This window comes from Gymnoscopelus braueri, assembly GCF_963280865.1.
Source record: "Gymnoscopelus braueri genome assembly, chromosome: 9".
In the NCBI taxonomy this organism is placed as follows: domain Eukaryota; kingdom Metazoa; phylum Chordata; class Actinopteri; order Myctophiformes; family Myctophidae; genus Gymnoscopelus; species Gymnoscopelus braueri.
This window is the reverse complement of record NC_137610.1, coordinates 36,464,373-36,477,516: the sequence shown is the minus strand read 5'-3', so window position 1 is coordinate 36,477,516 and position 13,144 is coordinate 36,464,373. Positions and strand designations below refer to the sequence as shown.

General features: G+C 42.1%; 1 protein-coding gene across 2 annotated transcripts in view; it reads left to right on the top strand.

Annotated features, from left to right (window-relative positions):
- The window catches only part of wt1a (WT1 transcription factor a), a gene marked incomplete at both ends in the record, with an annotated part of 22,298 nt that extends 9,154 nt beyond the window's left edge, over window positions 1-13,144 (top strand). The window contains 6 exons of one of the 2 annotated variants that reach the window (XM_080438736.1): window positions 3,751-3,828; window positions 7,490-7,580; window positions 10,772-10,916; window positions 11,524-11,613; window positions 12,432-12,524; window positions 13,023-13,144. In XM_080438736.1, the coding sequence (XP_080294862.1) occupies window positions 3,751-3,828; window positions 7,490-7,580; window positions 10,772-10,916; window positions 11,524-11,613; window positions 12,432-12,524; window positions 13,023-13,144 (619 nt within the window). The remainder of the gene's footprint in view (window positions 1-3,750; window positions 3,829-7,489; window positions 7,581-10,771; window positions 10,917-11,523; window positions 11,614-12,431; window positions 12,525-13,022) is intronic. The other variant, XM_080438737.1, reaches the window with a different exon arrangement.

The following is a 13,144-nucleotide window of genomic DNA, read 5'->3' as shown; positions in this document are numbered from 1 at the left end:
TAAGTTGATCCTAGTCAAGGGGTAAATTTACCCATATGATATTTTGCATTTTCAAGTTTAAACTTGAACAAATAATGTATTCATGTATCAACAATAATTTAATAACACATTTCCCTTTTGCAAATGGTCTTATTTATGTTCTTAATGGTATGTAAACAATATAAAACTAATTAAATAATGTTTGTTATTCAGAACCTTTTAATATTTGCAATTGTTAATACAATATTGAAAACTTCTCTTAAATGAGTGTATTCATCCAAATGAAAGGTCATACAGCATAATTTGAGAAGAAAAGACATAATAAAAAATATGAATGGTGATTCATATTAGGATAATTGGCTCAATTTACCCCAAGGCATTTGGTTCATCTTGCCCCATGGCCACCATTTTGACAAATCTGGCTAGCTTAATGCTTCAGGCTAAGCTTTAGTTAAATGATTCACATGGTTTCATACATAAGAATATCACCAACATGCATGATATATAAGTTTAGGCCTGGGTACATTTGCTTTAAAATAAACATCATTATACCAGAAAAGTAAAAATTTAACTTTGACCAGCACAAAACACTTTTTTATGTAAAAATATGCTTACCACAGTGCCCATGTGTGTCTCCCCTTCACTGCCAGGTAGAAATGATGGGTGTGTCCTGATTTTAAGGTCACGTGACCACTCATGTGTTTAGTTTTAAAGATTCAGGGGGTGGTTCAACTTACCCGGCGGCTCATCTTACCCCGTTCTCCCCTATTCAGTATCACAATGAAAACAACATTTTCAACGTTTTAAAGAAAAAACACCATGAAAGAATTTTTACCAAATCTTAAAAAAATATTAATGCTATATTAAAAGCTTTGTGTTTTGCCAATTAGTTGGGGGCCCAGGCCCACTTGCAATATCCTCACAGCCCAGAACCAGTGCACTAGTGACCAGAGGAAAGGCCACATGGGGTCACCAAAATGATTGGTGTTCATCCTCTGGGGGAGCATGAATGCACTCAGCATGTTGCATGGCACTCAGATTGTGTGTGTGTGTGCGTGTGTGTGCGCGCGCGCGCGCGCGCGCGTGCGTGCGTGCGTGCGTGCGCGCAATTGGACATTTTGGAAGGTCGTGCAGACATTATAATAGGAACATTTGGTGAAGTCACACTATCCCTATGTCTCTCCCTCCTGTTTGTTCATTCCTCCGAGTGTGCTTCTAAATGAGCTGACATTCCTTACATACCTCCACCATGTTTTCCAGTGGCAGGGGCACACAAAGAATCTAAATATCAGAGTAAATGGCTGATAAGGGGGGTGAGCAGTGGGTGTGGGGGGGGTGGGGTTAGTGGACCCATGCTATGCTGGGCTGGTATAGTCTCACTCGCTAGCCTCCTCACTATCATGAACATTACTGATATTTGGTCAGACAGACAGACAGACAGACAGACAGACAGACAGACAGACAGACAGACAGACAGACAGACAGACAGACAGACAGACAGACAGACAGACAGACAGGCGCGCGCGCACACACACACACACACACACACACACACACACACACACACACACACACACACACACACACACACACACACACACACACACACACACACACACACACACACACACACACACACGCACACACGCGCACACACACACACACACACAATTCATTCATAAATGCAACACATATACACGTGCAACCAAATGCATACACCCACATACACAAATGAAGACACATGCTGTAATACACTAACCCTGGGAAGGCTCAGATGAGAAGGGTCAGCTCTCTAATCGTGCAGCCTGGTACCAACAGGACTGTATTTACTCTTCAGGCCATCAACAGAGGAACATTATATAAAACACACAAGGGGCTTATCAATTCTGAGAGAGGGAGATTAAATAGAACACTGTTTTTTGGAAACTCCAGCAGCTTGGCGTTGCTCGCGTGTGTACGCAAGGTGCTTTCCTTCTGCCTGCTGAGAGCTAAAATATTTTCAACTCGGGCGCCTTGGAAGCGCTGCCAGGCGAGCGCCCCGCCGTTTTCAGCCGAGAAAAGCCCCAGTGGACACGATGCCTTAACTGTGCTGCTCATTGTCTGTCTGTGGACCCCACCTTCATTTGTACCTTAAACTTAAACTACAATTCAAGCGTATTGTAAGTGATTCTTGGACAGTTTGTAAACAATAGTCCACTTAGCAGAATTAAAACACAATTGAGTGCAGATGTTGCAGAGGTGTCAAAGAATTTAGGCAACTACCATAGATGTGATTTTACCAGAATAATTTGGGGCATCATTTTAACAGGCCATTTTTGGGGTCATGCTATAACACAGAGTTTGTAAAGCACTGCAGCACAGCACCTCACACCCATCTGACCAGATCGGCTGCCGTGTTAATAACTGGTCTGATGGGTGGGGGGCCGTGGGCATTTTCAGTTTATTTGAATCAATCAATCAATTGTGTTCTGGCTTTGATCAATGGAACTAACAAAATATTCCTATTAATCGGTATCAATAAAAACAACGTTTTCAAGGTTTTAAAGAAAAAAATACCATGTCGTTTTTTTTTAACATATTTTTTTATACTAATGTTATATTATCATTAAAATATTTGTGCTTTGCCAATTATTTGGGGGCCCACTTGCAATACCCTCGCGGCCCACCCGTGGTCCCAGGCCCACAGGTTGAGCCCTAAGATGATTTTAATTTAGGTCGTCGTCCGTCTGGGAATCGCAAGGTCAGCGTGTCGAAGTGTCCCCGAGAAAGACACGTAACCCTTAACAGCTATACCCCCATGCGCTCATAGCCATCTGATCAGCCATCAGCTGGGTGAAGCTCTGAAAGCAAATTCCCCTGAAAATACTCCCTTTAGCTTTGATAGCGTGAAATGTGTTGTGAAAATTTAGGGGGAAAAATAAAGCCCATGATTACAGTCCTGTTTAAAAATGTCTATACAAACGTTTCTTTTCTCTTCTTTTTTTTCCTTTCTTGAAATACCATTCTCGCTTTTCTGGCTTCATGCCCCTGCTACGCTCTATACAGTAAAATAATGGCAGGGTAATGAGCAGGGTACCAGGCACCACACGTACCCCCTCCAGACTGCTACGGTCCTGCAGGTGGTATGATAGAGAAGCTGTGGTGTCAGGGGGGTGGGAGCCATAAATCCCATAAATCTACTGTATGTCTGTTTCTCTCTCTGTGTGTGTGTGTGTGTGTGTGTGTGTGTGTGTGTGTGTGTGTGTGTGCGTGTGCGTGTGCGTGTGCGTGTGCGTGTGCGTGTGTGTGTGTGTGTGTGTGTTAAAGTACCTGGCAGGTCTAACTAATGGTACTGGAGTCTGCTGTGTTTAATAAAAGATGACTGTAAGGGGAACATTTTTGCTCACTCTGTATGGACATTTTGTGCTGGGCAGATCCTTTATCAACTTCAACTTCAAGTTTATTGTCACAAGAGTGGGTGAAATTATTTTCCATGCAAGTTGGAATGCGTAGTTCCACCTTGTACAGTGTGTGCATGCATTATGGTTTTATGTACATGAATGCTCACACATTCTAACAGTCTGTTTCAACAGAGGGGACATGAAAATCAACACAAACATACCAACACATAACATGCACACAGTAAAATCCTTCCTCTGAGAGTGTACAAATGTACATGTGAGTACATTTGTACACTCTCAGAGTTACACTAACACTCAGGATTTGACGGCGCAGTAAAGTTACAATGTATCCAGTTGAAGTTTCAACTACATTTTGGTCTTTCCTCCACAGCGGTGATAATTTATATCAAATGGCCTCTCAGCTGGAGTGTATGGGATGGAACCCTTCACTGGCATCAACCATAAAGAGGTAGGAAATGTAACTGTCACCTAATCTTATATTTATTTTATTTTTTACCCCGGCGGTCTGTCAACTCAAACCTCAAAGCAGATATTGCAATGAAAGGCGACAGGAAACATGCAGAGCATGGTAGACACATGGTGGGGGTTAATTTCTGGTGAAGGTCAGGAGCTTTAACCACATATATTTCAACAATGATTTTAATAATGCTTTTAATGCAGGATGTGAACCTGTGAAGTAGTAACGGTTTGTGTGCCATTACACAGCTGCTGTAGTGAGGATTATAATTATACAGTAAACATGGCTATTTATAGTTGAAATGCTGATAATATTGACTTTTGCATTGTTTCACCTAAATAAAGCAATGTGACCCCATTACAGGTCAGTCTCAAGGGTGCATAGCAGAGCAGTTGTTTTCACTGTATTCTGTGTTCATAGGGGAAATATCCACAAGCATTGTGATGCATTGTGAGTTTGTGGATCCGCTATGTTAGCTAATTTGATCATTTTTGATAACATTTGTTATCATAAAACAAATAAATGTCTGTACAAAGTATTGATACAGTAAATGGAAAAACTAAATAATTGTGGTTATTAGACTAGACTTGTCACGGCACACCATAGTGTGTCTTGGAACACTGTTTGAGAACCGCTGGTTTGGATCCATTCCTCATACTGTATCTGGTCAAAGAATTCAGTTGCAATTCTTACACTACAACCTCAGAGTATACTGATCGTTGTGCTCTGCAGAGAACTTTTGTTCATATAACCCCCATATGAGCGGAGTCCCTCTATGCTCTATGCTAGTGTATTTTCTGTTTTCGCTCTACATTAAATATCTTCACAGAAAATAGCAGATCTACAAGCTTACAATGCGTCGCACGTGACGCGTTGTAAGCTTGTAGATCTGCTATTTTCTGCGAACACAGAATATGGATCATGGGCTCGTGACCATGAATGTGGATCATGGGATTTAAGTGGTTAAAACTAGGGTGGGTTTCCTTTAGAGTCCTGTTTGTAATCCAGCATTCTTTCTCTCTCCCGAACCTCTCTTTTATTCTGACATGATGAATGTCATGTAAAACATATTAAGCCATGTACATCATTCCCCATGAATAGGGAGTCTGAAACATTTAGACTTTTTATAAAAATCTTTCGGAAAGTTCCGCCTGTAATGCCATGGCCAAATCAGGACGCCAGGGTTACAGTGGTTAAAGTTGTGTTGTTTAGTAGGCGTTACACTCACCATGTAGTGTTTTGAGCAGCGTTACAATGTCATCATGACCTTCATAGTCCCCTACTCGGCTGTGCCTGTGTCCGCTCACAAATACCCTTATGCCCCAGACTGCCTTTCATCACAAGTCTCATGACATGTGTGTGTGTGTGTACGTGCGTGCTTGAATTCTTGCGTGCTGCGCGCGCGTGTGTGTGTGTGTGTGTGTGTGTGTGTGTGTGTGTGTGTGTGTGTGTGTGTGTGTGTGTGTGTGTGTGTGTGTGTGTGTGTGTGTGTGTGTGTGTGTGTGTGTGTGTGAGTGTCCAATAAATGTTGTGTAATTTCATGTGTATCTGCAGTATATGGTTGTTAGGTTTGTAGAAGAATTGGATATGTGCCACTCAGCGTGTATTTGTAACTGTGTGTGTATGCAGTGTAGGGCTGGGCAATTAGAACCAATAACCGACTTAATCTGGCTCATGTACAGTAGGTTAATTGATTAATCGAGAAGCAGTTTTTTTTTAATGCATTTCTTATACAGCATATCAACAAATCTACAGGAAAAAGTTTGAATATATTTTTTCTAACCAACTAAATTGATTAGTCTGATTAACCCATTAACCCTGTATTATACAATGGTGGATTACAAAAAAAGTGAAAATATTAGAAATGTTCGTAATTGAGGTGAAAGCTTGATATAATCGTATCAATCATATTGATTTGAAGACATATCACCCAGCCCTAATGCAGAGAGTGTGTGTATTTGTAGGCAGCTGTGTGTGTGTGTGTGTGTGTGTGTGTGTGTGTGTGTGTGTGTGTGTGCGTGTGCGTGTGCGTGTGCGTGTGCGTGTGCGTGTGCGTGTGTGTGTGTGGAGGGGGATAGTGGCAGTGGGCTCAGCTTCATTAAATCAGAAATGAGAGCTGTGGCATTGTTGAGCGTGGTGATTTAAGAGGCCTGTTAGGGGTCTGTCTGTAGCGTACATCATTACTCACTTGACTGATCAGGGAGGCCACGATCCTTTTAATCACACACGTCACATTCAGGTCTCTTTCTGAGCACTTTATCGCCTCCCTGCCTGCATGGCATGTGGAAAACCGTTGGTTCTTGATAGTTTCTTTGGGTTTTTTGCAACTACTCAATCAAAACAGATCAAAGTGCTTAACCTCCTGGTGTAAATATATGTGTGTTCTTGGTCAGAAAGTCTGATTAGATGATAGTTCAGAAGACCTCTTTGTAAATGAGAATGAAAAAATGATGTTTGGCTGTTTTCTGAGGTCAGTGGAGTTAAAGAGGCAAATTATCGGATGATGCCCCTGTCATTTTTCTCTGGGGGTGTATGCTATGGTATTTGTGTATGCGGCTGTGTGTGTGTGTGTGTGTGTGTGTGTGCGTGTGCGTGTGCGTGTGCGTGTGCGTGTGCGTGTGCGTGAGTGAGTGAGTGAGTGAGTGAGTGAGTGAGTGAGTGAGTGAGTGAGTGAATGAATGAATGAATGAATGAAATAATTAATGAATGAAAAGAGTGATTAACGCAATGAAAATAATTCCCAAAAGATTTACAGCACGTGACGTCTACCATTGATGTAGCCTCAGCCAATCTGCTGGGTTCCTCCTGTCCTTGGAATCGCCATAGAGGAGACAAAGAGGACTTTATGAATCCTCAGACATACTGTATACTCAACAGGATGCAAACTCCCCTCCTCCCCATGTCGTTAGCTCGGCTGCTATATAACACATTTTATAGACAAGCGCTTTCTGTGTCTCTGTATGTTATCATAAGATGATATGAGAGGAAAGGTTTGCAGCTGTGTTAAACAGACAATGGTTTGTTCTGCTCCCTACTCCCTCAAACCCCCCAAAACACTCACTGAGACACTGAAATACTCCTGTTTTGTTTAAAATTAATGAATTTTACTAGCCCCGATAAATCAAAAGGTTTCTGGAAATACATAATTTTGGAAATACATAATGTGCTCGGTGAGTTCAGTATTGCATACTGTACTATCATCATGATAGTATATAAAACATGATTATGTGGAAGAGAAAAAAGTCTTTTTGGTAAATGTTACATCCTGAGTTGTCTCATTAATTTAGATTTTTTTTTATTGGGGCCTCATATACCCAGCTTTTACTTATCCTACTGTATATATTTATGCTATATATTTACACACACACACACACACGCATGCACTCACGCACACACACACACACACACACACACACACACACACACACACACACACACACACACACACACACGCACACACACGCACACACACACGCACACGCACACACGCACACACACATATTCATGAAGGATGTAGTGTGGTATATGTATGTTCAATGTATGTCTATGCAGCATTGAATAATAGACTTTTACTGTAAATCTGATTCTCTCTTATTCTCTCTCATTCTCTCTCTCTCTCTCTCTCTCTCTCACACTCCTTCCATGTTTTCAGTCATGGAGCAGGTTATGACAGTGACCCCATGGTATACAGCTGTAGCGCACAGTACCGTATACACACACATGGAGTCTTCAGAGGCTTACAGGTAACGCACACACTCTCACACACACACACACACACACACACACGCACACGCACACGCACACGCACACGCACACACACACACACACACACACACACACACACACACAATTCAAAGGGCTTTATTGGCATGAGAAAACATACTGTACGTTTACATTGCCAAAGCAGAAAGCACAATACAACAATACAGCAATACAATCAAAACAAAAAATATGTACATTTGAAAGTCAGAATCTTCAATCGCACACACACACACACACACACACACACACACACACACACACACACACACACACACACACACACACACACACACACACACACGCCACACATGTACGTATGCACGCAAGCACACATACACACACACTCCCACATGTACGCACACACTGGTATTGTGTTTAATGTTGAGTACACATGCATGCATGTGGTATAGAGTACACATAGGGTACATTAAGGTTGTATGGTAAATTACACAAACTTATGCAAACTTTATCCATGGCTGCTGGTGAGAGAAGCACTATTGAAAGAAAAACAGAGAATTTAAAACAGCAAGAAGTTGGAGAGCACAGGGGAGGCTCACGCAATGACCAGGATTTGAGAATGAAATGCTTTTACAAACATTTCAGACATGCACAGACACACACATGCACAGACACACAAACACAGATAATGTACATACTTTCAAAAGGCAGCTTGAAAGACTTTCCACAGATTAATTCGCAAAAAAAACATTCTCTCTCTGTTAGCACATGAACACAAACAGACACACATGCTGTAGTACACAGGCCAGGGTGAAGATACAGTTTCCATGCAAGGTTCTACATATTAATAAATCATTAGCGTTTAATTACTGTCTGTCAGCGGCTCTGGAGGACAGCAAGCGGAGATTCTCCAGACCTTCTCTTAGCCCACAGTGGGACTTTCTGCAATCTGTCTTTCTTATGGGGTCCATTTCACCATTGTGCTGTAACTGGTGTTTTTCTGCTCTCGTTTTTGTTAATCATCATAAAGAACTGCCCTAAAAGAACTCACGAAACCTTTGGCTGTGTACAAAAATGCAATGAGATTTAACAAAGTGTGACACTTCTGCGTTTGATGGTATTTGTTTAACAGTTTAAAAAAAAAGAAAAAGATGAATGATTGGGAAGGTTAGTTGATGGTTTTCTCTAAATACATAGGTTGTCGTTATACATTAGACTAGAGCACTGCAATTCCTGGTCAGTGCCAAAGGCAATACATGGCAAAATAATTTCAGCCTTGTTGAAAACTGGTTTTACAGTGTACGACAAGTGATTGATGACCTATAAAATATGGGACACTCAACGAAGGAGAACACGAGAATGGAGTTTCTCTGCAATTTAGTATATACAGAGCAAAAAATTATAAGATGGACCCGAATGGACTGGTCCATTCGGGTCCATTCAGAGTTAAATTATGAGGACTTTGCTGTGTAATTTGTAGGATATATTAATATCCATGCTTTCACCAAATGTAGTTACATACAGAATCACTATTCTATAGATCTTCACCCTTTTTAATGCTTTGACACAATAACATTGTCAACACTGACTGTAAGTGACGTACTCTATCAGATGCCTCTTCCAGTAAAAAGCTTAATTGTTACTTAATTGCTGGGTGTTAGCTGTATTAATTATACCAGCGCTCACCCCTGAGCCCCTGGGGACATTATGCTGAACACTGTGGAGAAATGAAGACCAGATGGGCAGGAGGGGGAGAGAAGGAGAAGGAGGAGAGGAACAAGACAGAGTAAAAGGGGGGCGTAGAGGTACTTCACGGAGGAAGAATTCAGAGTGGCGAGAGAGAGAGGAAACGTGGAAAGTTAAATGGAGAGTGTTGCTTAATTCATAGGCTACTCCATCGTACAACGGTGCCGCTTTGTGTATTGAGACGTCAGTATGGGAGAGATGGGAAGCATAGATTCTAGGAGTCCTCTTACTGCCATCATGCAGGCTTTGTAGGAGACAGGTAAGGGCCATGAGGAAGAACTGAGAGGAGTTACAGTGATGGTAGGAGTGAGGGGGGCATGGATACGGATCTGACGGTAAACGTAAACATGATCTATCTTCATGTGCTTACGCTACAGTAATGTCCCCCTGTGGTCTGATCAAGAGCTTGTAGAGAACCTCAAAATATCAAACATTATTAAAGGAAAACGTTTTTTTTCTTCCACGTCATCAAGTGCATCAAGTGCCTACCCACCGTATGCACCAGGATGTGGAAGGATGCGTTTTACCTCATCGTTTACCAGAGAAATACGGAATATTTTTTGCTACACTATATTGATTTCCTCACATCAGAACAATAGGATTTAGGTTGAAAATGATTCCTTTGACACATTTTTGTGAGAAGATTTTCTAGTGTGCAGAATTGACTTTTCTATAGTGTTGAGTCTGTTGACCTCCCCTTACCTCTGTATATCGTTGCTGTGGTCCAAAACTGTTCCTTTTTTATAATTACTTTTTAAATAGTGAAAGTTGCCGATCTACAAGCCCTTGCACAACGTGCCGCATCGCGAGACTTAGTGAGTTTGTAGATTTGACAATTTTTGACAGATTTTATGCTTAACAATAACAATAACATTTTAAATTCTTAAATTGTGATATTATCAAACATAATACCAAACATATTATTCAGTCTACATCTCCCACAAGAAAATGCATGTATTTAAATCAGTCTGACCAGAAGCAGGGATGAAACATATCCTCACTGGCCATAAAAATGAATGAGCAGAGGTGAAAACAGAGGCACAACCCCTCCCCAATGGAACCCTGGTGGTCTGTCTAAAAGCGTGACTAACAGCTCTCGATTAGCGAATGGAGTCAATCTGGGTATCATTTTACTGCTAATTCACTAATGATAATATGACAATTTTAATATAATGAGCTCCATAAGCCAGACAAATCTCACAAAATTATTTGTTTGCAGGTCATATTTAATTGTCTGTTATTTCATAACTAGCTCAATTACAATTCACTGGTTTAATTATTGGTGTCTTTATACAGTTTTCTTTGTCAAATTCATTTTGTGTCGAGTCTTCTGTGTTTATTTAGATTTCGTGTGTGTGTGTGTGTGTGTGTGTGTGTGTGTGTGTGTGTGTGTGTGTGTGTGTGTGTGTGTGTGTGTGTGTGTGTGTGTGTGTGTGTGTGTGTGTGTGTGTGTGTGTGCCCTGTTCAGGACGTCCGGCGGGTACCTGGCATTGCCCCAGCCATTGTGCGGTCAGAGAGCAGTGAGAAGCGTCCATTCATGTGTGCCTATCCTGGCTGCAACAAACGTTACTTCAAACTGTCCCACCTTCAGATGCACAGCCGCAAACACACAGGTGGAATCAACTTTCCCTGCTTGCAACCACACTTTTACCATTAGCTGTCATGGATTGTGTATGTATACAGTATATACTGTACTGCAAAATCTTCAACTCTGAATGTAACAAGATGGAGTCTAATAACAGAATGGCTTCCTTGCGGATCTCGGATGTCATGTGCCCGGTGACGTCAGTCATCTATGACGTCAATACTATGATGTCAGCCTTCTCCATATTTGGGCTCCATATAAGTTTCAGACCAATCCGACCTCCACTGACTTACATATAAGATTAAAATTCTAAAAAGTAAAAACTTAATGCATTCACAAACTGTACAACCTACTGTTCAAGAGTTATAGGCCAAAACGTGAATGGCATCACCACGAGGCCAATTTTTTAAATGTCTTCCTTCGTATGTGTGTGCAAAGTCTCACGCCGATCGTCTAACTGTGCCGGAGATTAGCTGCTCACAGACACACACACGGACGGACAGGGGTGAAAACATATTCTCCGGCCTTGGGCTGTCCGGCCTGGCGGAGACAAAAATGATGAGCGTTAATTAATCAATGATCACGTAGGATCATGTATGTCATGAGCCCTGTGTCTTCTCTCTTTGGTCTCTCAGGAGAGAAGCCATACCAGTGTGACTTCACAGACTGTGGCAGGAGATTCTCTCGTTCTGACCAGCTCAAGAGACATCAGAGGAGACACACAGGTTGGACTTTTCATCCGCTTAACTCCCCTTTGTCTTCCTCTCTTTGTTCTCTCTTTTCATTTCCTTATGTGTTCTCTCTTTCGCCCCTGCTTAGCTCTTTGCATGACAGACAATTGGGGGGGGGGGGGTGGGGGGGGGGAGGGTGGGGGGGTGGGGTTTAAGGGGCAAGCTGTGACAATGTGTCACATCATACTGTACTTCTTCTACTGATGTTCTTCTTCATAAGCACTTTGAAAAGTTTGCTGAGAGCTGGGCTTACTTTGGAATGGCTTCTCTATGTTTCTCTGTCTCCCTGTGTGTGTGTGTGTGTGTGTGTGTGTGTGTGTGTGTGTGTGTGTGTGTGTGTGTGTGTGTGTGTGTGTGTGTGTGTGTGTGTGTGTGTGTGTGTGTGTGTGTGTGTGTGTGTGCACGTGTGTGTGTGCGTGTGTGTCTGGGACGTGCGCACATGTGTGCTCGATTATGTGTTTTGGATTATGTGCCTGGACTGTCTTGTATGTGCACGTGTGTGTGTGATTGTGCGAGGTGTTTTTGTTTTTCTTTTGTTTGTACATACGTGTGTGTGTGTGTGTGTGTGTGTGTGTGTGTGTGCGTGTGTGTGTGTGTGTGTGTGTGTGTGTGTGTGTGTGTGTGTGTGGGGGGGGTGTGTGTGGGGGTGTGCGTGTGTGCGTATGAGAACGTGCATGTGTATGTGTGTATGCGTGCTTGTGTGTGTGTGTGTGTGTGTGTGTGTGTGTGTGCATGTGTGTGTGTCTGTGTCTGTGCGTGTGTGCGCGCGCTTGTGTGTGTGTGTGTCTGTGCGTGTGCATCCATGTGTTTAGGAGTTAAACCGTTCCAATGTGAGACGTGTCAGAGAAAGTTCTCTCGGTCTGACCACCTTAAGACACACACCCGGACTCATACAGGTAAAACAAGTGCGTAAACTTTAATTTTTCCACGTCTTCTTCATCTATTGGCTTATTTTACATTTGAAATGTATAGATACACTGCTATTGTTATTAAATAGTAACAGTATATACCAGATATATTTTGTATATTGGATAAATGCCCAGCCATGGCCTCTGGTTATTTTAGGCTCTCATCTTCCCACTCAGTTTATCAACCAGCGTATGATTCTAACATTTCTCTCATGTTCTCTTTCTCTCTGTCCCAATATATTCCTTTCTCTCTCTTATCCCATTATTATTATTCCTCCATTCCCATCTCAACCTGTCCTTGCCTCTCTCTGTCACTCCTCCTGCATCCCTCCCTCTTCTCTCCACCTCCAACATTTCACTATACCTTCTTCTTCTCATGTGCCATCACCCTCCTTTCTTTCTTTCTTTCTTTCTTTCTGTCTTTCTTTCTTTCTTTCTTTCTTTCTTTCTTTCTTTCTTTCTTTCTTTCTTTCTCTCCTTCTGTCTCTTTTCCAGGTGAGAAGCCATTTAACTGCCGGTGGCCCAACTGCCAGAAGAAGTTTGCCCGTTCGGATGAGTTGGTGCGACATCACAACATGCATCAGAGGAACCTAACCAAGCTCCAGCTGGCCATCTGA